At 40.8% G+C, this 25,551-nt stretch overlaps 3 protein-coding genes across 5 annotated transcripts in view; 1 reads left to right on the top strand and 2 right to left on the bottom strand.

Annotated features, from left to right (window-relative positions):
* The window catches only part of IQCK (IQ motif containing K), a gene marked incomplete at both ends in the record, with an annotated part of 36,198 nt that extends 28,974 nt beyond the window's left edge, over nt 1-7,224 (bottom strand). The window contains 4 exons of the mRNA XM_082292081.1: nt 3,000-3,097; nt 4,448-4,574; nt 5,836-5,909; nt 6,870-7,224. Of these exons, the coding sequence (XP_082148207.1) occupies nt 3,000-3,097; nt 4,448-4,574; nt 5,836-5,909; nt 6,870-7,224 (654 nt within the window). The remainder of the gene's footprint in view (nt 1-2,999; nt 3,098-4,447; nt 4,575-5,835; nt 5,910-6,869) is intronic.
* Nucleotides 7,225-7,305: 81 nt separating this feature from the next.
* KNOP1 (lysine rich nucleolar protein 1) lies at nt 7,306-16,931 on the top strand. 2 transcript variants are annotated; one of them, XM_082292485.1, is made up of 5 exons: nt 7,306-7,333; nt 8,342-9,707; nt 13,398-13,466; nt 13,963-14,040; nt 16,384-16,931. In XM_082292485.1, the coding sequence occupies exons 2-5, from the start codon at nt 8,343-8,345 to the stop codon at nt 16,693-16,695; spliced, it is 1,824 nt and encodes a 607-aa protein (XP_082148611.1). In that variant the 5' UTR covers nt 7,306-7,333; nt 8,342; the 3' UTR covers nt 16,696-16,931. The 2 variants fall into 2 exon arrangements, with proteins under 2 accessions (XP_082148611.1, XP_082148612.1); XM_082292486.1 differs by lacking the exon at nt 7,306-7,333 and adding an exon at nt 7,357-7,523.
* A 1,789-nt stretch (nt 16,932-18,720) lies between these two features.
* Nucleotides 18,721-25,551, bottom strand: part of VPS35L (VPS35 endosomal protein sorting factor like) — a 46,827-nt gene continuing 39,996 nt past the window's right edge. For both annotated transcript variants that reach the window (XM_082292216.1, XM_082292215.1), the window contains exons 28-31: nt 24,475-24,640; nt 22,547-22,665; nt 20,042-20,188; nt 18,721-19,485 (exon numbers count right to left, since the gene is read on the bottom strand). In XM_082292216.1, the coding sequence (XP_082148342.1) occupies nt 19,387-19,485; nt 20,042-20,188; nt 22,547-22,665; nt 24,475-24,640 (531 nt within the window). In that variant the 3' untranslated portion in view covers nt 18,721-19,386. The remainder of the gene's footprint in view (nt 19,486-20,041; nt 20,189-22,546; nt 22,666-24,474; nt 24,641-25,551) is intronic.

Below are 25,551 nucleotides of genomic sequence, written 5' to 3'. Positions count from 1 at the left end.
AAAGGGAAAAAATTACATGAATTGACCTGCCTTTGACACATTCCACCTATGCTGCATGAATCCGGATAAAAACAGGAAATATCTGCACAATGTGCATTGTTAACCTGCAGATGTGTTTATAAACTGTTTATATTCCAAATTCATTTTCCATTTGTCAGTTTAAATATGATGTGCTTGGTAATAACCATAAAAATATACTGGTGATCAGAAAATGGCAAAGTCATTAGGAACCCTTCTTCCATTCCCTTTCCCTGATCTATCATACTTTTAAATATATTCCATTACAGAGCCTGATGCAGCTTCCTCCTGTGATAGCTAACTAGAAAGAAAAGTCAGAGTTACGCTAATAAAAACATTTATACATTGTTCAGTTTTAATGCTGAAAAATGAATGCATTAGTCAGTTCTCATGAGAGAAAAGATTGAAGAAAACAGTCTTTCCCCTGTAGGCATTTGACAGCAGATGGGATAAAACACGGGAGAACTTATGGTAGGAAAAAAAAAAACAGTGAGGGAATACACTGGGCAACCTAATAGGTTTCTTTCATGTCTAATTTAAAAATGAAGCTTCTGCAGACTGTTCTCATATTTGAAGTCTGCACATATATCTAGCAGCTGGTGGTTTTTTTAGGTTTTAGCTTTTCAGATTTTTTTGTATGCATCACATAATGCAAGAGAGCCTATTTTAAATTAAATGTCTAAATTGTTATGTTTCTTTATCACCTTCTAAAAAAGATCTTTCCTACACAATTCCTTACTTCCAGCAAAACCATTTCCCTTTCCTCACTTTCCCACGTGACTGTACAATTCTTCCTCTCCAGACATGGATGCACCTTCTCTGGTCTCCTTATTGAATTCCTCTCTTGGCCCCATGATCTGATCTCCCTTAACACAATTTCAATTGCTCAAAAACTCTCCTATTTAACTTTCCATTCTCTTCTCATTCATCTTAATTTTCCTTCAAAACATGAAAACCTTTAGTCCCTCTCATCAAAATCCCACTCTTCATTCTCTCTCACTGTTCCCTCTCTCTTCTCCCAGGCTCATTCAATATTGATTTCAGTCAGTTTGAGTATTCCTCCCTTCCTTCCAGTGCTTCTTCCATTTATCTTCCACTGGTTTATTCTATACAACTGCCCTTTACAGGCTGTAAGGACTCATGCCTAGCCAGAATTCAAACCCAGTATTCTTTTCTCATCCTTCATGATTTCAGTTAGCTTAATCACAATTAATCTTGTTCATCTCCTGTTGTCTCAAGAATTCCATGAATCTTTTGAATCTCTGTTGCCCTCTTATTTGTGGAAGCTATCTTCCAATGTCTTTATCACAAGACCCTTTCTCCCTCTTCCTACTTTGCTCTGGGTTTCTAAGGACTCTGTTTTAGATCCTAAAATTTCATTAACCATTTTAACACAAATTGCAAAGAGTTCCAAATCCATCTTACCAAACACAAGTGTAACTAGAAATCACGTATTTATGTCAGATAAGGAAACAGAATGTCCAAGTACAAGCACCTGGACAGCAATGGAAAAGAACACAAATATTCAATTATATGGCAGGCATAAAGAGCTATTGTTTTCTTAGTTATTGTTCAAAAGGAGGAAGAAATGAGGTCACAGTGGAAAACCATCACCTGACATCAGCTTGCTTTCCTAAGCTTGGTTCCCCAGTAGCTGGGCATCTCTTCACTAAGTGTGTTTTCTATAAGCTGAACTCATTTTTATGAAGTTTCTATGTATTAAAAAATAATTTATTTTAGTAGTTTTCCATAAAGCAGCACACAGACCCATACAAAATCCATTTTCAGCACACACACTTTCTAATACATACACCACTGAAGATCTGCAAAATTTCTCTTGATTAAAAATAGAACAAATCTAAGGTTACTTTGTCTGAGTTTGAAATGGAAATACTTCTAAGAATTTTAATATTTTAAAAAGATCTTTGTATTTAAGTTTTATTGCTTTTAGAAATAGCTAACATCTCTCAAACCCTGTATTTTAAACCAGCTGTAGGACATGCCTTTGTCCTGGTAAAGGATACATGCTTCTGGATATCTATGTCCAACCTGTTCTTGGCTAGCTAATGTAGATGTGATGGCAGGAATGGCAGACACAGATGTCATGTAAATGGACCATTTTCCTATTTCACCTGTATTCATCACAGATTATAAATACATACACACACCTGTAAATCAATCAGTTTATAGACACACACGAATTTTGTGAAGACCGAGAAAATTTTGAAATAACTGGTATTAAATGTACAGGTTTGGAACTGAAATTGAAACTGCCATGGTTGGAGAAAATAGCAGAAATTATGGGAATCCCCCCAGCTCCCAGTACCTAAGGTGCTGCTGGAGGCCTGCTAGGCTGCAGGGATACCATGAGCTTCATTTTGCACCAGTTCTAGGGGTCTTTAAGCATTCCCTATAGACAATGAGGAATGTCTCTCTAGACATACACTGAAAACAGATTTATAAAAACACACACAGCAAACAATTATTTTTTAAATGTACATTTTTATAAGCCCATTCATGCTGGATACCCTGTCTTCCAATTAAATGGAATTTACAGAAAAAAACCAAGCTAAAACAGAAAATTTGTCTCTGTTAGGATGCCAGACCAGCAAAAACAATTGAGTCATGAAGTAAAATTCAAGTTCTGTACATCACCCTCAAATGAGTGAAATGTATTCATCTGACATGAAGCTGTTCCTCTAAAACACAACACTATTTAGGCAAGACACAAATGGAAATTTAAGGACGATTTGTTGGGAGCTAGAGATTGTCATAATGATCAAGTTCATGTAGAATGTACTCTGTTCTGAATTACTGGAGAAAACCACATTTAAAACCAGATCCAAAACAACCCATGAGATGTTATATCATATTATTGTGGTTGGTTTTCTTGCAAAAGACCAAACTGAAAGAAACTCTGCCTGTGAAATAAAAGGCTGTAACTTCCTGCCAGTGATTTGAAATGAAAATTACAAACTAACCTCAAAACACTTCTCCTTCTCTGCTTCCTGCAGGAGCGCAGCCAGTCCGGGTAAGAGCACTGGGAATATGTAAAACTCTAAGAATTCTCGAGGAGAACCTGAGCAAAACAGGGCAGCCTTCACTTAGAGCTAAGTACTTTGATGTCACAAAAAGATAAACATCAGATATTATCAAGTCAGTACCAGTCATTTTGTCAATACCATCACAGCTTGGACTGAGCAGGTTCCTTCTGTCCAGGTACAGCCACTGATCTGTCCTCACTTCTCCTCAGCCAACACAACCTAAACTTGAGTGAATTTCAAACCAAAGGTGCACCAATGCTGCCAACTCAGTGTGCCTCAGAGATGGCAAATTCACTTTTAAGTGAATAAACTCAGAGACCAGAAGCAGTTTAGTCACAGAAGTGAAAGGCTCTATGAACTAATTTACCCTGACAGGAAGAAATTAGCCTGTGCTGAACTCAGTGCTGCTGCAGTTAGACCACTTTGGTATCTCATGCCCTTTACAATCTGCATGATCAGAGTTAGTCATAAAACTGAATTTCCAGACAGAGAAAAAACCAAAGGTTGTATTTTAGTGGTGCTGTGATTTCTTTTTCATAATTGGATCATTGCCAGATCCTTCAGAAATTTTAACATGACTCCACATATCCAATTTTCCCCTATCAAAGGGCTGTCTGGGTTGGCACCTCTCTCCAGTCAGGAAACATCCAGGTTTTGGTGTGATCAGTAAAGATTAAGTCATAGGAGTGTTCTCTTCTGGCAACACAGCTGAAACACTGAATTTATTCTCAGCTTTATACCTTTAATTGGGTCATATACTGCCAGAAAATGCTCATAATTGGGAGGACACATTTATATAAAAGCCAAGGGTAGTACTGTTTCTGACTAGCACCAGGAATTCCTAATGAGCAAGAATTAATGGAAGAGAAGACAAAATGAAGGGCTAAAATGCATTATAAAAACACGTTGCTGCCTGGTAAATTTACTATAAAGTATAGCAATTGATAAAAGTGGAAGAACCAAACTTCAGAGCTGTTTCCATTCTAATTTGTAATCTGACGGGTAAAGACATTATTTTGACAGGAGTTTTCAAATTCAGTTGTCTCTTTAGCCTATTGATCCTAGTTTTGCATTATTAAATTAGAGGAAGAGATGCCTGCCATTTCTGATTTAAATGGCTAAATAAAAAGTCACTTATTCAGAAGAGCACAGAACTACCTTTGCTAGTCAATGCTGTTGGTTTGTAATGCACAATTGGAGATTTCTTCCATTGACCAAGTGGCCAAGCTGGCTCCCTGTTTTCAGACCAGGAGCCTAACCATGCAAATTCCACACAAGCAAAGGTGTTGCAGCAGTTAACACTCGAAATTTTAAAAATTACAAACCCTTGCCATGTGCAAGAAAAATAATCACAGCAGAGTTCAAGACAATGTACTCCTACTTACATTTTTTTGGATCAGGGGGTTCTCCAGAGGGGGCTTCCTGGAATATGGAAAGCAGATTTTGGGCTGCAGGGGCAGAAAAAGGTTGTTCCATGTGTAATGGGTGCAACATTTCTGCTTCCAAAGGCACCTGTTCAAAATAAATGTATCCTGTCTAAATACCCCAACAGACTAGACAAAAATATACAAACGAATTCAACAGGAAAAATCATAAGGTCAGTTAAAAATTATGAAATTACAATTTCTAATTCAGATATTACATATTTATTTTCTGAATACTTGAAAATATATAATTACACTTAAAAACTTCTGCAGTTTCCAGCACAGTAAAGTCATCCAAACCTAACAGAGGGTATATGACTCCTTTAGATAGAATATGGTGAGATATCACAATTTTAAAAATATTTTATCCATTGTAAGAAATAGTAATTATTTGGAAATTGAAATTGGTAGCATTTTCTGAATAAGTATCTTCCACTCAGAAGCTTAAATGTCTATTTCATATTGTGCAGAACTCCTGATATTCAAGTTTTCAGGAAAAGAAACATTGCTTAGTATAAAGCACAGAGAAATTCAGAGCAGATGCAAATCCAAATCCAAAGTTCCCTCAAACAGAAACAATTACTGACACCATGAAAAAAGGCAGCCCACGATTTCATGGAAGGTTTTTGGGAGTGCAGAAGCTGTTACAGTCAGCCAGCAGAATACTCCTAACAGCCCCTGAGCTACACCTGCTCCAGAAAGGCAGATGCATCCTTTTATCCCTGAGAATGCACCACATTACAGCTTGCTGTGCAAAATGCTATGAAAACTCTCTCATCCAACCAGTTTCCCTCCCAAATTCAGTTGGATGGATGAGCTACTGAAAAGCAGGTGCTGGGATGGGGCCCCTACACTTGTAACACACTCATGTCAGTGAGCACACCTCTGAGCATGTTTAATTACACTGATTCCAGTGAGCACACCTCTGAGCATGTTTAATTTCACTGATTCCAGTGGCCACAGCTACGTGACCTATCCCATATGTGAACTTGGCTTTCCCCCAAGTCCTTGCTCCCCTCTGTGCTCCAGTACTGGCTCTGCTTTACACCACCCACAGGGCATCCTTGCACACTTGAGCCCTGCCTACAGAGCATCAAAAAGACAGTGAGAGGCACAACCCAAACACAGCTGGCCATCTAATTTTAGGACAGCATTATCCAAGTTGCTTTAAATACAAGCAATTATTTGGAATATTACATTTGTTGGTTCAAAGAGGTTGTTTGACAAATAATAGTTTTGTTCTCATTTTATGAATGAGTCTACCCTGTGGGTACCTAATTTTCCCATTTAGTTGTTTAAAATATTTAAAATCCAGCTCTGTGCAGATTTTTTACTTGAACTGTACTCACTGATCCTTGTTTTGATTCAGGATCTTGTTTTGATTGAAGAACGTCTGAAAATTGAGGCTGTTCTGCTTCATGCTCTAAAAGTAAAAAAAAGTACATTTACCAGGAGACCATAAAAAATATTTATTTTCCTCCTAAACCAACATTACTTTTAAAGGTTTACTTATTTAGGTTTGAAAGAACAAAAGTTAGTATGCAATAAATATTTGTTTAACATGAAATCTAGCATTTTAAAACAAGCAAGAACTTTAGAGCCTCTTCTCATGTCCTCTCTTCAGCTTTAAGTCAAGTGCAAGGTTCTCAGTGACAAAAGAACCCTTTATTGGGAAAAAGGCTTTTAACCAAAGTAATAAATTTTAAATATTTCAACAGAAGTAAAATGCACGTGTTTGCACAGAATTAACCGTTGTTTTTCCTAGTAGACAATACTGCTTTTCATGGTGGATTCGTTTATAAGCAATTAAACCCCTTGGACGTTGCTAAGTGTTACTGTGTCCACTTAAAAAAAAACCCAACACAACCAAGCAACCAAAAAACAACAACAAAAAACCCTACACAAACAAACAGATGATGAACTAAAAGCAGTACGGGACCCTCAAGGATTAATGAGTGACCCAGGATAAGAAAAGTCGAGGACCGAGAAAACTTAAGAGGTTCCACACTCCAGAGCACTCAGAGCCAAACCCGCAGGTTCCCTGTTCCACCATCCCAGCTGGGTAATTTAACGGCATCGCCAAACCCATGTGTGCTACACGTGTCTTGAGTTAGAATAATCAGCCTTATTCCTACGTTTAAAATGGCCATTTTAATGCAAAATGCCTACTTTAGGCATTATTTAGCACTAAATGAAGAGAAGCCCATGGGGGAACTGCAGGACTGCAGCGCTGGTCTCCCGGCTTTCCAGCGTCCTCAGCCTTCGGCAGAAAATGAGTTTCGCTATTGGAATGGGGCTCTGAGAACAGATGTTTTGTGTTTATCTAACTTTTGTAGCAGCAATGTCACGGTCGCCTCTCCGCTCTGCCAGGGCAGAACCGAACTCCGCACCAGGACAACCCCAAAGCGCGGGGGCAGAGGCACGGCCAGGCAAACCCGAGGCGCTGCCTCTCTGCCACGGGAAGCTCCGACAATAAAAGCGCCACAACGCCCACGAGCACAAGCGCTCGCGGCCCTCTGGGCACTCTCTGGGGCGGGCACAGCCCCGCGCCCCGGCCCGCAGCGGCGCTGAGGAGAGCGGGGCCGGCCGGGCAGCGGCGAGGGGAGGCCTGAAGGGCCCCGAGAGCTCGGGGAGGCACCGCGGGGACCGCGCCTGGGGGGGCTCAGAGCGGGGCCGGGGCCGGGGCCGGGTCTCCCACCTGCGCGCCCGGTGCCGCCCCGCTGCCCGCCCGCCGCCATGGCCGCGTCCCGCGCGTTGCCGCGGCAACGGCTCCGGCAGCGCCCGCGCGGGGCGGGGCGGCGCGATCGCTTCCGGGGCGGCGGCGGGCGCTGCACGTGGCCGCGGGAGGTGAGCGCGGCCCGGCCCGGCCAGGCCCGGCATCCCCGGCCTCCCCTCGGCACGGCACGGCACGGCCCGGCCCGGCATCCCCGGCCTCCCCTCGGCACGGCCTCCCCTCGGCACGGCCCGGCCGGGCGGTGGCAGGGCGCTGCCGGGGTCCGGAGCGGGGCGGGCCGCGCGGTGCTACCCCGTCCCCGCGGTGCGCAGCCGGTGGAGGGGCGCGGAGAGCCTGGCGGCTGCCCCGGGACCGCCGCAGCCCCGGCCGGGCACGGGCTGAGGGCGGCCCCGGCGGGAGGCCCGGCAGGCAGGGATGGGGAGGGGGGGCTGTGCTAGGATTGATGTTCCGGACAGGGTGCCTTAATGACATCGTGTGTATTAGCCATTGAAAACCGAGTGGGAGTAATTGGGTTGGTCAGGAAAGGCGGGGAGTGTCGGCAAAGAGGTGCCAAAGGCTTCTCTTCTGTAACCGATTAATTGGTGTAAGTGTCCTGAGAAAAGAAACGAAGGGCAACGATAAGAAATCACAGGTAGAAGCAAATTTGAGGTTGTAGTTCAGGTGCTTTGGAAGGATCTTGTAATGGTGAGTGGGCACTAAAGTGATGTGATCACTAAAGTGATGTGAAGTCCAGTGTTAAATTAGTGAAAAGTATTGGGTATGTGGAAAACCACCCTAACTATACATACACAGACATACACACGTTTATGTTTTGCCATTTAGAAAAGCTTTTGAGAGGGTAGGTATTTCTGTGAAAATGTCATGCTCTGCAAGTGCCAAAAAGACAAATAGCTGCAAACTGACCAGGACAAGGTACACTAAAGAACAGTACAGAAACCCCACCCCAGTATTTTCTAGGCTCTGTGCAGTTCTGGCTCCCCATCGTGGAAAGCAGACTGAAATTAGAGTGTCGGGGACAGTGGGAGATAAGGAATGGTTTCAGAATAAAGGAAGACCAAATAGGTTAGGACTTGCATCATCTCTTTGAAGCAGTTCACTAACATCTTCATTTCCTTTTTTAGAATGATAGTAAAGAAAAAGAGAAAAGAAATTCATGAGGAACCTGTACAGAAAAAGAAAAAGGTGAAGACAATCATTAAAATTGAGGAAGATGTTCAAACTGTCATTAAAACTGAGGACAATGGCCACCTCAAGAAAAAAACGAAGACAAGGAAAAAGGACCGTTTAAAAGATGAATGTTTACAGAAATTGCAACCAAAGAATAATAAGAAAAACAAGAAGGATGTTGGCTCTGAATTACTCAGAGAAGCTCATTTAGAAAACTTTGTGAATGTAAAAGGTCATCTGGATTTAGAACTTCAAGAAGAATCAGAGGAACGAATTAAAATACTCAAAAAGAAGAAAAAAAAAGTCCGGTGTAATTTCTCCTTGGAGGATAATGAGAGTAGTGCCGTGGAGCTTTCAAATCATCACACAGATGGTGCTAAGAGAAATGAACCCTCTTTAAAAAAAAAGAGAAAGGATACTGCTTTGAATTTGGAATTGGATGGTGAGGTAAAGAAGAAAAAAAAGAAGAAAGGCAGTTTTTCACTGGAGGACATCCAGGACAGTGAACAAAAGCAATCTGCAAAAGTTTGTAACAAACCCCGCACATACATTGCACAAGAAGCAGCTTTTAGGGGTGAAAGCTGTGACACAGATAATGCCCAGAATGGTGGGGAGAGTTGTGTGAGAAGAAAGAAGAAGAAAAAGAAAGATAAGTCTGACTGCATTTTACCACTGGCAGATAATCAGGACAACATACATCAAGTTCCTGGTAGCCCCATTGCATTAAGTGACTTCAGAAAAAGGAAGAAACATAATTCCTGGGAATTTACATTGACAAGCAGAGAGGAAGAGGACAAAATTAAGAACTCTGGGAGTATCAAAGAGAGGAAGAAGAAAAAGAGAAGCAAAGATATTTCTTCCTCAGTCTGTGAAGAAGATAAGGAGGACTGGAGTCACAGCATGCCTTATAAGCATCTCCCAGCACAGCAGAAAGTTGAGCTTGAGGAAGAAGAGCTGTCTGGAAGAAAATGCAGGAAGAATTTCAAGGATAATATTGAAGTCAGCAAAAAGAAAAAGAAGACTAAGAAAAAGGAGAAGGAAACAACATATTCAGAAGCCTCTTTAAACAATGAAAGTGCCTCTAAAAGCCAAAAAATACTGCTAGAAAGCAATAAAAAGAAGAGAGAGAGTGAAATGGAGCAAGCTCAGTGTGTTGCAGAGGACGCTGTAGATGGAGCATTATGCAATAGTCATCCTGTGCTCTGTGACAGAAAAGGGAAAAAAAGAAAAAAAGCACCACCACAGGACTTTGCTGAAGAGCTAGGTTCAGAAGCAAATGCAAAAAAGATGAAGACAGAATTACCAGGGAATGAGTCACTGGTGAGTTTTTGGGAGGAGGGCAGCTCTGCACGCTCCTGCTCAGGAATTGAAGGCCTTTCAGGCAGTTTCCTCCTTTGCAGGCTGTTCTGCCTGTTCCTGGCATGGAGGTCACTGAGGGCCCTGCTGGCTGGTGGGAAGCAGGATCAGCTCATGGAGTTCAGCATGCCAGGGCTGAGAGAGGCACAGAACATCCTGAGCTGGAGGGGGCTCACAGGCATCATCGAGCCCAGCTCTTTGTGAATGGCCCCTACAGGGATCCAGCACAACCTGGGCACTGCCAGCTGCGGGCTCCAGCTGAGCTGATCCTGTGGCTCACGGGGAAGCCTTGATGCCTGCTGCTGTAATCATGTAGTGCTTCAGCTGTGAAAGTGTAAATATTACAACTAACAGCAAGGATTGGCCCAAAAAGAGAATAGATTTGTACACTCATAAACGTTCAGTTGCTCTTAGCATAAGTGGCAACACTCTTCATAAAACAGGGGTTTAATGCCATGTCATTTACCCTGAGCAGGTTGGTAACGTTGGCAGTGTGAAAAACGAGGTTCACTCTCCTGATAGAATTTAAAGAGTTTAATATAAAGACAATAAGAGACACATAAAATAAAGCAAAATAACAGCAGCATGAGTGCATCTAACTGTATTTGTTAGACTTCTCAAGCTTTGCTGCTGTTAGTTTGGAATTATGTAATGTTAGAAACAAAGGGCAGGGTTGGCCAAAACCTGTTGACTAATTTGGACAAAACTTCAGAGGAAATCCTGGGAATCCTAACTGTAGGCTGGGCCAAGAGCATTGAAATACTAGAGAGCTGTACACAGTTTTAATTAAAAGAATAAATCTGTGCAAGAAAACAGACAGATGTCAGAGCTGTGTAGATTGTAACTGAAGGGAAAAGGGGGATTGTAACCAGACTGAGTGTTACAGGAAATCCCATCCCAGAGTCTTGCAGTACTGCCATTTCTGAGGTAAAACAAGCATGGGGAGGAGCTGATGAAATACTTGAAATACAGATGTTTTTTCTTTGATGGTTTTTTTCTCCAAAATTAGATTATTAAGATCATGTTTTATTGATTTAATCTTTCTTCTTTACCTGCTCAGAGTCGTGTTTTAAAGCTAAGGGTACCAGAAGTTAGTACCTGCATGCCCAGCTGCTGTTGTTATCATTAGGAATTAAGCTGTGAGATGCTCAGAAAATCAGTTGGTATCTATCTGTATTTTTAGCTGCTTAAACTTCACTTTGAAAACAGCACATTGCAAGTCGTTGGGGGGTTGTTTTTATTTCCATAGGTTGGGAAGCTGCATGCCCGTTGCTTTTTATCAAGAATTTTGAATGCTTGGCTTATTTAAATGTCAAGCACTTGTTCATAAAGTATCATTGGAGATTTTTGTAAACGAAGGGTAGAGCAGGCCACAGTGTGAGCTGCTTCTCAAGCTCACTTCATGGTGTGCTTTGCTTTGTTGTGCACTCAGATGCAGTTTCCTCAAGTTCTGTGGAAACCTGGCAGCTGTCTGGTGTCCAGTGCTAATAATTAAATACAGATTTATGTGGAGACCCAGATACAGGCTTTTTCACAGGGGCTTGTGAGGGGACTGTGTATGCTTATCAGTCATGAGGTGAGCAGATGTTTGGGGCCTTCAGCTTGGATTTCTCCTTTTGACCTTTCAAAAGGATGAGGTGGTTTTATTGCTGGATATATTTTCTAATTAAATTGGCATTGCTTTTTTGAGACTGTTGGACATTATTTGGATTCTTGCAGCTGCTGACATTGTGTAGAGGCAAGATAAGCCCTACCATGAGATGTAAACTTGCATGCCCAGTTAAAATGGAAACCACAGCAAAAATACCTTGCAAACAGTTGAGAAGAAGGGAGTAGGGTGATGCATATTTTGTTGCTCATTCCCACAGGCAGCTCCTTTAATAATAAAAAAATACTTTAAGAGAAAATCTGACTATTGAGAAGTCGGGGTTAATCAGCTCTAGTGAGTTCCAGTTCCTGCCAGGCCAAAAGACACTGCACTAATAAATGGCTGATAATGTGGTCTTGCATTTAACTGTGCCATCGTCCTGAAACATTTAAGTCTACAGCATGTCACACACTCTGCATGCCTTGAAAAATCCTTTGCTGGGCTTGTGCTACAAGCAAAAGAGCAAATTTTAAAGACAGTGTGGAGTGATATCTGTTTAATATCAATGATTGGTGTTTTTCTCATTGGATGCCACTGCAGTCAACTCGGGCAGAGTGAGGAGGAGTGAGGACTCAGCTGTGATGTTGTTTGCCAGCAGACAGCATAACCCTACCACATGTGAATGTGCTCCTTTTCCATGAAGGTGGAGGAGGCTTGGCACACCTCCACGAGGGTAGTTTTTTCCACTCAGTAGCCCTCAGCAGGTCAGCACTGTGCTGGGAATTAGCAGGGATGGGGGTGCTCCCTCCTTCTGGCTAAAAAAAAAAAAAATATGCTGCAGTTGTTTGCAGAATCCTGTCAGGACAGTTTTCCTGCTTGTTTTAGTAGATCTGAAAAGACAGTACCAGGCCATCTAGAAGTAAATTGGGGGTTGGTTTTGGTTTCTTCTTTTCATCCAAGAGCATGAGCTCTCCTTCCTGCAGTGTTCTCGTGTTTTTAATAGTGCATGTACTTGTGTGTGTGAAAGCAGTGTGTAAGAGGTGCTTTTGGAAAATGAGGTAAAGCATTGATGCTTTTAATAAAACTAAAGCCTCAAAAAAGTAACAGCAGGTTCTGCTGACAGAAGTACGTTACAAATCTTTCCTTGTCGTTTCCCTGGCTGGTTCATGCTTGGTTTATTATGTTAGCTGTATCAATAGATCTTCCCTTTGGCCACTTTTTGCAGGCTGGCCTAAAGCTTATGGCTCTCATTTGCCACTATCCTGGACTTATTACTTATCCTGTTATACTGGATGTCCCAAAAGCTTATCCTAATTACAAATTTGGAAAAGCAAGGCTGGGGGCAGTGGTCTAGGCACTCCATCCACTGGGAGCAAAAGCTGCTGAAGGGCTGCACTTTGTGGAAGTGTGATCAGTGTCTGGTTGCCTGTGGATCCTGCCATCCAGCCCATCCATTCCTTCTGGAACTGCTCTGTCTGTTCCATCAGCTCCCTGTTCCTGGCTCCCAAATGTGGAATGGTGTCCTGTTTGCTGCCATTGTAGGAGACACCTGATGGATGACACTTGCCACTCCCTGTGCTCCTTCCAGACTGGAAGCTCCTTGGGGACCATCATCCATGAGGGAGCACAGTGCAGCTGCCTCTTGATTGGTTTTTATTTGTTTCAGAGAGACCTTTATTTATTTTACCTCCAATTTCTAATTTGTTTTAACTTTCATTCTCTCTGTGCCTTTCTTCAAGTATAAATTTAAGCTTCTACGAAATGGTTTCATCTGAAATTACTCTGCCTGCAAATGTTACTGTGTGTGCCAGTGTTGTTGGCAGGTCCCTTTTAATGTGTGAATCTAAAAATCATTTATCCTGATTAAAAGAAAAAAATCTCTGTGAGGTTTCTCCATAGGAATACACAGATTTAATTGGCATTTTCATTTTAGATCTGACTATTTCTTCTTGCCCCAGTACTACTGATTGCTTAGTGTTTTAACTACTTTTGTGGTAAGAGCTGTGTAAATTCTAATTAACCAGAATGGATAAAAATAATCATACAAGCTTTTTCCTGTTTTACAGGAACATCTAGATGGTGTAATTATTGTGCAGGAAAAGAAAGGAAACTGTGATGAAATTAGCATAGACAAGGTATGCTTTGTCTTAATCGGGTAAGATCTAAAGCAAGTCAGCATTTAACATATGCATAGGAATTGATACAAAAAAACTGCTTTGTTGCTTATCTATGCATAGATTTCACTAAACAAAGCTCTGCTTAAAGTGTGCTTTATGCATGGGTTAAGTCCAAAATGTACGGCTCCAGTCAATGTCAGAACTAAGTAACTTAGTAGGTTAAATACACATTTCTCTGCCTCTCATCAGTGTTGGCAGTTTCAGCATAGCTGTTGCCTGCAGTTAGAAAATTAACCTGATACAGCAAAACACTCATTCAACATATCACTAAAAAATTACAGTTCTTGTGTTGAGTGTGTGAAAGGATCTCATGCAACTTTTAATCATCCTTGCAAAATTCTGAAGATAACTAATTATTTTATTCTTCTCTTATTATTTCATTGTGAATAAATTGTCACGTAGCACACAGGACACAGTGCCTTAATGCTGCATGTGTAATTTTTCTGCACACCAGGTGAGGCGGCAGGCCCTGCAAGAAGAAATTGATAGAGAATCTGGCAAAACCAAGGCTTTCAGTTCCACACTGGGACAGGTATGTGTGAGCTTAGGCCTCGACCCGATGGAAATGCTGTGTCCCAGGGCAAGCTCCCATAAAAAACACTGTGCTCTTCTTTGCATGTGGCTTGGCACAACAGAGTTCCTTCTGACTGCAGGCTTAAGGTCAGGCTATAGAACAAGTGGGTACAGTGCCAAGAGTCCGAGAGCTGAGCAGCAAACTCCCTGGCATTGTACAGTGCTCCCATCATCAGGCCTCAAAACCAGTATTTTCTCTGGTTCCCCTGGAGAATGAGCCATCAAAAATTGCTACAGAAGCATTTTCTGCTTACTGTGAAATACGAGTAATGTCTGGGCTGTGGATGCTGCAGTCACTGAAGTGTATCTGATTTCTTACCTGCAAGGCTTTGCACACATTCAGCAGCAGGGACACGTGGAAAGGTGAAGGCTGACAGCTGTTAACACACGTGTGTGATATTTAGAGTCAGTCCTCTCGTGGCTTCTGCATCTTTGCCCCACCTCTTTGAAAGATGATTCTTTGTTCTTTGCTTTTGCATCCTACTCAGCCTGGCTCCTGACAGATTCCCAGTAAGGTGGTGGAAGCTTGCAGTAGTGTTTAGCCAGAGGTAAGAAGATTAAGGTGGAGAGAAAGCTTTGCTAGTAATTCAGACTCCTGCTGTTTTGCAAGACTGCCAGAATGCCTAGAAAGCTGGAATATGCCTCAAACAAATGCCAGAAACAACTTCTGTAGATTCTAACATAGTGGGAGGGAGTCTGTGTAGCTCTGGAACTGCAACTGTCTAATAGTCTCTGAAGTCATTGAGAAAAATGACATCCTTGGCAGGAGATCTCAGTTCTTTGGCACTGGTCTGTCTCTGTTTAGTAGCATGCAGAAGAATAGAAGCTGTGAAAACTAATTCATCAGCTCCACAAAGAGTGAGCTGGAAATGCTTCAGCACAAGCTGTGTGTAGTGCCTGCCAGCAGCTCACTTAAAACCAGAGTTTTGACAAGCCATAATTATATTTGCATCTGTGCAGATGTCTCCCATTGCAAAGGGAGGACCTAGGTTTATTTGTCTGTGGCTCGTGTGTGTCTGTGTGTATCTGTCACAGCCTGGGCTCACACAGCAGCTTGCCTTTGTGCAAGGCCAAAAGACTGAAGTATTATGGGTAGCTTCCTTTCAATACCAGGTACTCTGGCCTGTGATGGTGAATGATACTCCACCCTTGCATTTTTCTTTTAACTTAAAAAACCCTGCTGTAGCTTGCCTGCAGTATTTTGTAGTGTGCTGTGTGTCGTGTTGGCTGTCTGCTGGAGAGGGACTGTTTCATGCAAGCTACAACTGTTCTGTTGGAAGGATTTCAGGCTGACATCAACATACCACTGAATTCACATTTTGTCTTTGGATGTAGCCAGCTTAGTCTGTTTAATTAATAATCAGACATTCTGCCATTTATTATCGTGGCCAATTTTAAAGAGAAAATTGTGAGCAGAAATCCTGCCAAAAATATTTATAAATGATTGCATAGCTGTAGCTCAGGAGTCAAATACACCCTTTAATAATGAAGCCTGTTCTTAGGTAAGCTGAAGTTCATGAACTTTGTAAATCCTATAGTGTATCTGGGGTTTTCCACAAACAACTGAAACCTCATTTTCCTGGACATTGCCTCCTCAGAAAGGAGCCAGAGTCTGCAGACAGAAGGCAAATCGTGAAGGGGTGAGCTAGTTCATAGAATAAAGTGCAAATACAGTGAATACAAAGAACATGGCACACTGCAAGGGAGGGGAGGCTTTTAGAGAACTAGACTCAGTCCTGTTGGATAGGGGAGGCCCTCTGGTTGTGCATGCTTACAATATTAGTTGTAATTAGTGGGATGAGAATGCAAATATGGCTTAAAGCTTCTAAGCCAGATTAAAAACTGTATCCACAACTATCATTACAAAACACTGCTGGAAACAACAGCTCCCTAACTAGCCAGTGGGAAAATGAAAAGATAACCATATAAAGTGACAGTGAAAGAGGATTAAGTCTGACAGTTTTCTTAGAATAAGAGATGCTGTCTGGCTCTTTGAGCTGGGTGAATAGATAGCAGAAAGCCAAGATTCCTAAGGACAGAGGGAAAGGAGATTCTCAAAGCACATTAACCCCTGTCTCCAGGTTAAATGGCCTGAAATGCTAATGAAGGTGCACTCAGGCAGAGTTAGGTCAGTCTTTTACCATATCCTTGAACAGGTGCTGCCCATGGAATAACAGCTTCCAGCTCTGGCACCCTGTCAGGCTTTTGTAGCTGGTTCTGTTCTCATGGTACGCAGCCAGAAATTGTCTCCCTTGGTCTTGGTATTTCTTAATTTTATTGTTAACCCTGTTTTGCCTCACAGGATACAAAGCTTGGACAGTGGAGTACAGCTACTTTCAGAAGTTCTGAGGAAGAAAGGAAGTTTTTTAGACTTATGGGTGGCTTTAAAAAGGGTTCTGTGCCTATCCAAAATCTCTCAGCAACTACAAACAAACCAAACATGGCTCTGAACAAGGAAGGGGAGGAGAAGTTACAGCAGGCTCTGAAGATGGAGTTTGATAAAGCAATGGACTTGAAGCAACACAGAGGAATTGGTCTCGGATTTCAGCCTACTGCCAACAAAAAAGTATACATAGACAAATATACATCTAGATCTATAAAACTTGAAGATTAAAACTCTTGAAATAATAAAAAGAACAAAATTTGTTTTTACTTTCCACATCTTTGTACTTGAAATAACAGAATGCTCAAGAAATTTAGTTTGTGAGGTACTTGAGGTACAAGGTTTCAACTGCATATACCAGTGGAGCTGGGTCCACACTTCATCTGAACAGTAAAGTTTTGAAACCTTCACCATGTTTGTTCTACAAAGCAAGAGACAGCCTCCTTCAAAGACTGAAGATGAGTGCCATGCCTGCAATTAGTTGGAATTTGGTAATTTTTTTTAAATGCTGATTTAATAAACTTACTGTTATCTATATCTTATTGATTTAAAAGGATGTTATTGTTCTCTAAAATCTTCATATTTTTTACACTTGGTGAGTGGTACAAAGTGATGGTGCTTTTATGGTGCTTTGAAGACACACTAGTGGTGTGCCCTCAAATTTGATGAGGGCAGACTTTTAACTCAGTAGTTCTTAAGAAACTAACATCTTTAGAGTGATGGATAGCATTGAACATCCTCTGTATTTGAACTATGCTCTGGCAGTTGGATTTTCAATCAGCAGCTGTTATCTGAAAATGAAAGTAAAAGCATTTTGGAGAGCAGCACCAAATACATGGATCTAGACTCACTAAATTATAGAAAGCAACATAATAATGTGCTTATTGGGTTCATTATGCATCAGTCTGAATGAAATTTCTGACCTTTGGATTTTCAGACAACCTGTACTTGAACTGGCCTTTTAGCAAGAGTACAAAATACAAGACACTTGTGTACGTGTTCAGAATTCAGGAGGCCAGAGCAGTCTGGCCATGTACTGCTTGAAGTGACAAAAAGTAGTGAAAAGCTCACACACCTTATTACTGGCTGTGCCATTTGTTATGGCAGATAGTGTTAAGTTCTAGTGCAGCTCTGGTTTTGACCATCTCTCATGTCCAGTTTCTCAGAGTGGTTGTGTTAGCTTCTAAGCTAGATATTTAGACTTTCCTTTTGGTATCTAACCAGAGATTTCTGCCTGTCCTTGAGCTATTTTTGCACTAATAAAAAGCAGTAAAACAGCCAGCAGCATTTCTCATGGCAGTCTTGCATCAATAAAGAAACTGAAGTTACACTGTGCTCGAAAGAAACAGGCAAGAATTGTGCCTGCCTGGGGAGGAGGAATGGTTGGGTCCTTCGTAAGCCTGCTGAGTTTCATCTCCCAGAGTCTGGAACAATTCCATGTGGGGTTTGGAGCAGTACATTGGCCCCCAGAGGCCAACTTCTGCCACACCACAGCTGCTCATTGTGACCAGCTGGCAGTTCAGAGAGCTCCCAGGTTGATCCACTTACCCAGTTTATGGTTTATGCTTCCAAGGCCAACAGGAAGAATCATCCTGGCTGAGAGTTTTCTGTGCAGTGCAGCAAGAAGGAAAGCTAAATTGAAGTGGGACATGATAACATGATATGAAGTACTATAATTTCATTATCTACAGAATTATTTAAGGAAAATCAGTATAATTTTAAAAGCCATGTAGTAAAGGTTGGAAATGTGGTGTTCTCAGTTAATGGCACTTCACAATTACCTTGTATTCCTGCAGTGTTTTCAGCTTATCTGTGCAGTCTGTACCAGAACCAAGGGGGCCTCGTTTGGTTCTTTACAGCCTGAACACAAAATCACATCTATTAAATGTACCCTGCTTCAGTAACCACTGAGGAGATAAACATGCAGCAAGAATGGTTTAATAATTTGGGTGGTATTCATTAGCTTGCTAACTCCTTAAATGTATGGTTTTAGCAAAACAGATTGTTTAGCCTTAACAAAACAAAAAGATTTTTGTGCAAAAATACATCTCAATATCTGTACAAGGATTAAGCACATTAAAATACTTACCACTAAGCAAAAGTAGCAATAGATGTAAGGTCGCAACATGGTTCCTTACCATGGGGCAGAAGTGGTGAGAGTGAAATTTTATTAGAAATAATAACAGTACATGTAACTAAATTCCACAAGGGTAAGGTGATAAATTTGTATACACAAACTCCCCCAGAACACACAGATGAACTGCAAATTGTTTTATTCCATGATAGTGTACTTTGCAAATACAGAGTACTTTGCATATATTTCCATTTTCCTTTGCAACACTTAAAAGATTCTTTCCATTTTACAGACCACCACTGGACTAAAATGAAAACATAAACATGTCTGTGAAAATGTATGGTAGAAATTAGAACAGTAACACCTCAGCCATTTTTCTCTGCTACTGGAACCAGCCAGACAAATTGCTGGCAGCATCTCAAAGCAGAGAGAGAACTTAGTCTGATTATTACATTGAAATGCTGCTTTCTGCAGAGGAGAAAGACTATCCTGCAAGAGGGATGAACATTTGAGGCTGTGAATTTGTTTGTACAGGTTATCTTCTTCCTTTTTCGTTAAAATTACAACAGATTAGATCTCAAAAGGCTTTTGCAACCATAGAGGTTCAAAATACTGCTTACTGAATGTAAATCAGCATTTCAAATAACAATACTATGGTAAAACTGGATACAGAAATTCAGGTTAAATTATTGCACTCAGAACAGTTTTACCTTTACTGTGCCCAAGTAAATGTGTCTCAGTAGGGAAAGTAAAAATACACGGAGCTCCTCCAGTCAGAATGTAGAGCAGTGAGTTTGGCCTTGGTTCCGTGCTCCCTTGTGCAGGTGGCTCCTTGCAAGAGGCTCTCATCAGGTCCTGGACTGCAGAGGAAGCCGAAGGGCCAGCTCTGTGAAGTGACTCATTTCAGGTTGTTTGCTCCGCCTCTTGATGTATTCCAGGGTTTTCACCTGGGTTTGAAAACAAAGGGGTTTGGAGATTTTTAGGGTCTTTTCTCATTTCACAGGCCATCAGTTCATCTTTGTGAATGTGTTTTAGACAGTCTCAGGATTTTCCCTAAATTTCACTGTCTGCATGAGCACTTGGCATTGCTTACCCCAGAGCTCGTTATCATGTATATCTTTCTTAAAGGCTCTCAAATGCCACTTTACAAGCTTTCACCAGGCAGTTCCTCCCCAAAACAAAGATGCAGTATTTCTCTTAAAGCCAGTTTTCTGTACTGAACAAAGAGCACCCAACACTTTCAGGTTCCTTAATGCTTGACATACTATTAAAATGCTAGAAAGATACAGATCGCTTGAAATAAGAGAAGGTGCTTGTTCATTAAGCAGCATTTAGAAAAATAACTCGTTGAGGTTTTTAAGATAATTTGATTTTTTTAAGAGATTAACTTGTAAAGACATGAGGTTTATTCAGATCAAGAAAATGTTACCTTTTCCCAAATAAAGAGTGGAAAAAGATACCAAGAACTAAAATTTCTCTGCATTGTCTGTTTCCCCCCCTTACCATAGTCTTGGTGTCAGCGAAGCCGTGTTTCTGAGCGAGATTCCAGAGATTGACTGAAAGCTGGTTCAGTCTGTTGTTTCGTAGGTCCCCATGAGCCAGAATGGTGTTAAAGAAATAGAGTGCCAGCTGGCTCTGCCGCTTCAGGGACTGTGATGAGAACAAGAATATTCCCATATTACTTTATAGTCATCCCAAAACAGCCAGCTTAACCTCACCGGGTTCTCTGAACTCTCACAAGTTCAAAGGACACGTGGTTTGTAACACACAGCAGTAGTTACAGACATAAGAGAACAGGCATAGTTTTCATATTCCATTCAAAATGCAACAAACAGCAGTAGTTGTAAATCAACATAAGCTGCTGCAAATGAAATAATTACACAAGACTCCTACATCTCATCCCACTTTGGCACAGCACAGTATGTAGGTCTGACACATTTGCAACTCAAAGACTCCCTACAACTGCATTGAAATCACCCTCCCACCAACCAAGCTTGCACTTAGAGCACCATAGCTATATATTTTTAGAGAGACCACTATTATCAATCTAAATTAATGCAACTTCAGGGTTTTTTTCCCCCAGTCTGTTCTACTTTATTTATTTATTTAACCAAAAATGTTTTTTCCCTGCTACTCTTTTCACTGAAGCTCTGGTGATACGAACATATTTGCACTACATTTGTAGCTACTTCCCCTAAAATTGCTCAGGAGGGACCTTAAGGAGTGTAAGAGCAGTATTTCCCCCACACAAAGCAGAGAGGATTCAGTGCTACATGTTCCCTTGACCAGAAACAGCTTGAACTTTACAGAACTGTCCAGAACTAAAAATTCCAGCACTGTCACATAAATGAAGCATTCTCTAATCCTGTGAAAAGACCACACTGGGTTAACAATAAGATGCATTGTTCTCTTCCAAGTTGCCATTTTGGTGAAAGGATTTTATTGTGAGAAAAATTGATTTTCCTTTATAGCTTTTAAAGGAAATGAACCAATAAAAACACAAAATCATCAGAGGCTTGTTCATTTAAATGAGCAGCCAAGAAGATGACTAATAAAAGGTCACCAACACGGAAGCAATCCAAATACCAGTGATTTTATGACCAGTTTTACTTTAGCACAATTAGAGATCTCTGACAATATTCTCAGCACTTCTATTTCCTCAGCAACAACTTCCTCAAACAACTATTCAATTCTTACAAAGCAATTTTCATCTAAATCTCTCAATGACTTTTACTCAACAAAGCAAAACAAATGGTCCCTCTCAGTAAATAAGGACGGGCAGAGCAGCAAATCCAAGGCTGCAGAGGCAAAGGCAGGCCAAGCACCTCTATCTGTGCTGCTTAGCTTTAAATCCTGTTTTCTATGCAACAGCAGCTTCAGTGAACTAACACAGCACCTCCTCACTCAAAGCGTGTTTGAAAGCAGAAAACAAACAAAAAAGGCCTTTCAGAAACCATGGCTTTCAAACCCTACAAACATTCCTACCCACAAATTCCATACAGGAGTCAGATGGAAAAAAAATCTCTAATATATAACCCACAGTCCTGAAAACTGTTAAAAACTTCCTTCCAAGTCCTGGTTGGACATTCTTAGCTGTCCTAGCATGGTTGTTTGCTGCTGCTACTGTTCTGAAAAATAACTCCTGTTCACTGTGGTGATGCATACAGTGATGTAGAGGATTTGAGCAAAGGATATATTCATCTTACATCTGTGCAATTGCTCAAAGAAGGACAAACAGGATAGCAAAAGCAGAGAAGAGGCTAAACTTAGCACAGTGTCTTCCCAATATGTATCACTTAACACATTCTGTATTGGCAAACACTCGGGGCTTCTGTGCAAGCAGTCTATCTAAAAAATTCCATCAAATCAATCATGCCCTGCCCTCCCATTCCAGGCTACAAGCCACAAGATTTCTATCAATAGAAGCCATCCAGTAAGGGGTGATTAGGAAGCTGTGGAAGGGTCCATTCTCAGAAACAGGAACATTAACAGAACAGTGAGTTCTCATTATTTCAGTAAACATTAGTCACCTGCCTTTCACATACAATCCATTAAGCTATATTTGATCCCTCAGAGCCTCTGAATTCCAATCAAGAAATCCAATAAGCTGCCTAGAGTTTTCTTTGTTTTATATTGAACAAATATACTAAAGTCAGGGTAAAGACAAAACAACTTTTTCTTCCCTCTGTACCTCTCCTGAGATCATCCTAGTGCCTGGGATCTGAAACTTTTGTAATTATAGGTGACTTTCACTGTATCTTCCCCAGTTATAGACTAACTGTGAATTCTCACTTTGCTCATTACAGAACTGAACATCATTAGGTGTCTCCACCACAAGCCTGCCTATGTGATGGACTCCCTTTCTAAACAAGTAAAAATACCCAATTTCCTTTTGTTATGAGGTTCCTGAAGGTTCTGAAAAGACCAGTTCCTGGTCAAAGGTGGTCTGTTCCTTCAACTCCAAATTACTTTTGGTTTTGTATTGAATCGAGCTGAGTAAGAACATACCTCCTCTTTTCCCAGGGTTTTCAGATGATCCAGGATCTGTGACACCACTGTTTCACTCAGTTTATTGATTTCAGCCAGGAACTTGGAGTCTCCACCATACAGAGCATCATTGGAATCAACTGCAGAGGTGAAATCAGGCTTAGGTCTGGCTGAAGAGCTACACATTTATTTGCTACTGAAAACATCATATACTGATTGAAGACCACATTTGGAAGCTATAAAATGACCTTCCTCCATGAAGCACAAACAGAACAATGTTTTTTAAGTGCCCACCACTTGGTTGCCTACTATGTCCTTTTGATTTTAGGAACAAAACACTGAGAAGAATCTTTTGCTTAAAGCCAGTCCTGTATTCCTGGATGCAGCCAGGCTCACAAATATCTGCTAAACTTAATGTAAAGCAACACATAATGTCAATTTTCACCTTTTCTACAGAGAAAAACTCCCTGCTCTCATCAGTTTAGAAGAGTGTGGCCATCACCTTCAATGGCAGCAGCACTGGGCCAAACAATTTGTGTTTCATTTAGTGAAAATAACCAGATTTTCAAAAGAAACTGCATTTTATTTTTTTTTCCCTAAAATAAAACCGTGATTACCTCAAAGTCATGGATAGAAATTCCAAAGTGTATTTTCAGTTTCAAATACCTTAAAGGTTTCTTTGGAGGGAGAGAGCTCTTGAAGTTTTTACAGCTTATATAATTGTGATTTTAAACATGTCTTTTGCCCTAATTTATTTATGTTCTATTAAGAAGTAGGTTAAAAGAAATTTGTATGTTTAAGTATATTCTAGGTAAATCAGAAAGTAGAAAAGATAAAAGATGAATCCCCCATTTTCAAGTAAACTTCATTTTAAGAAGCTACGGTGCAAAGTCCATCTTGAAAAAACCCCCATCCCCCTACTATACAGGGGAAAAATTACTAATTTATATTTCCATGCTTGTCTCCATTAAAATCTAATTAATTTAGATTTTTCATTTTGGGATTATGCAGCTATTTTGGTCATATAAAAAATGGAGTGAAAGAAAAAGCAGCTAAACCACACTTCCTTACAGAATTTGAACAGCAGATCTACTACAGAGCAGCAGCTCAACTGACAGCTATTTTCTGTGCTGTTAACTGCAAGAGATATTTTGTCATGGGTGGTAAATCTGACAGACTATTCACCGAAAGAACTGCAGAACATAATCCAGCCTACCCTTCTGTGAAAGTCCTGTGCAACTGAAAGAAAAAGTCAAACCAACTTGGCCTCTCTGACTCACTAATCTTCCAGGATGCTTTAAAAGGTTTAATTATTACTCTATCTTAATTTAATACTCTATAATCAGAAGGCAAATATTCAAATTTTAGAGCATATCAAAATAATCCAAAAATTATTACAAAAAAGATGATAGCTATGTTTTAAAATGTAAAACCTTTAAAATTTTTTAGCTATTCTGAAGATTTTTGTAAGTTACTGCTATTTCCAAAACTGAAAGCCTGCCCTCAAAGCAGCACATACACCATTTAAATGATGAAGACTAGGCTTTACTTTCTGAAAACTGGAATTGTTAATAAATGTGAATGAAACACCAATGATAAGTATAAATCAAGTTGGTTTATAAACTTTAGATTAAAACAAAATCCTTCCTATGCATAATGTTCTAATCTTTCCTTGAAAAGTTCACATTTATAAGCATTTGCACCAACACCACCAGAAGCAAACTAAGTGACCCACTCTGCACAGATTCACTTTAAAGAGCAGACTGTGCATCTGTTCTAAAGCCAGCTCCTGGGATTATTTTAAGTTACAATACCTGGAACTGGATAGAAGAATAATCCATTCTGTGAGACTGATTACCACTGGTCTTCATTAACTGGCTATGGTGATGAAACAATACTACAAATGTCCTGGTGGAATGCAAGGAGCCAGAGTCCCCCTTAAGTATTACCTTTATCTACATGGTAGATATATGCTTCCTGAGTCATTGCAGAGAGCAGATGCAAAACATTAGTATAAATCCTGACTTTGTCATCACTGTTATCCTCCCAAGTATAATCCTGGATCACATTTAGTAATCCTCGCACAAGAAACAACACTCCTTGTTCTGGATGGTCCTACAGAAAAGAAAAAAGATAGGTCAAAACCAACAGCACAACCCTGGAACAAAAATAGGATTATTTGCAGTCATTCAGTGGTGTAGAGTCACAGTATGAGCTCTACAAAAGCAAAACTACAATATAATTAAAGCTGACAGCTACTTTTCTTAAGTGTGCTTCCTGCAAATCCTTTAAAGATTTTTTCCAGTTTCCATCTAAAACACCCATTTGACCCATAACCAGAACATGATCCAGGAAGCTTCCACAGACAAACTTTGAAATGCTTTGTTTTCTAGTCATGGGGGAGCAGTAGAAAATTAATTGTCAGCTTCTTAACAGCTAAGCCTCTAAAATTAAACACTGGGTGGGTTTTGTTATTAAAACAGTATCAGTAAGCTGTAGTGTATTACTCATGTAATTATGAGTTTCAGAAGAACACCTACACTGGGAAGTCAGTTACAGACCATCAACAATCTTTTAACATGAAATGAAAAGAAAGACTCTGCTTTACATAAGCTGGAAGTTTTTACAAGGAGCTTTAATACTGCACTGGGCTAATTCCAGCTGGCAGTTGGTGCAGCAGCACCAAGATACATGGGACAAATCCCAGTCCACAGAGGACATTTCCTTTTGATCTTCTGTAAATAGGGAACAAAGTTAGGGAAGCTACTTTCTGAATCCTGGCATCTCATCACAAGTTATTTTTCATTACTGAATCTGAGAGTTGTATCACTCCCTTCTTCAATCACCCGTTCATGATCCGAGTCACTCCACAGCCTTCCTTCAAAGCCTGACTTCTGCAGTCAGTGGGCAGCAATGACACATCCCAGGGGCACCTTCCCCTTCCCTTCCAACAACACAGCTCCTCCACGTTCCTGAACGTGCACAGCCTGGGAGAGCTCTTCCACTGAGCTAGGGGGAATCCACAG

The sequence above is a fragment of the Coloeus monedula genome, assembly GCF_965178545.1.
Source record: "Coloeus monedula genome assembly, chromosome: 16".
Classification (NCBI taxonomy): domain Eukaryota; kingdom Metazoa; phylum Chordata; class Aves; order Passeriformes; family Corvidae; genus Coloeus; species Coloeus monedula.
Note: the sequence above shows the minus strand (reverse complement) of the source record. Positions and strands in the feature narration are given on the sequence as shown.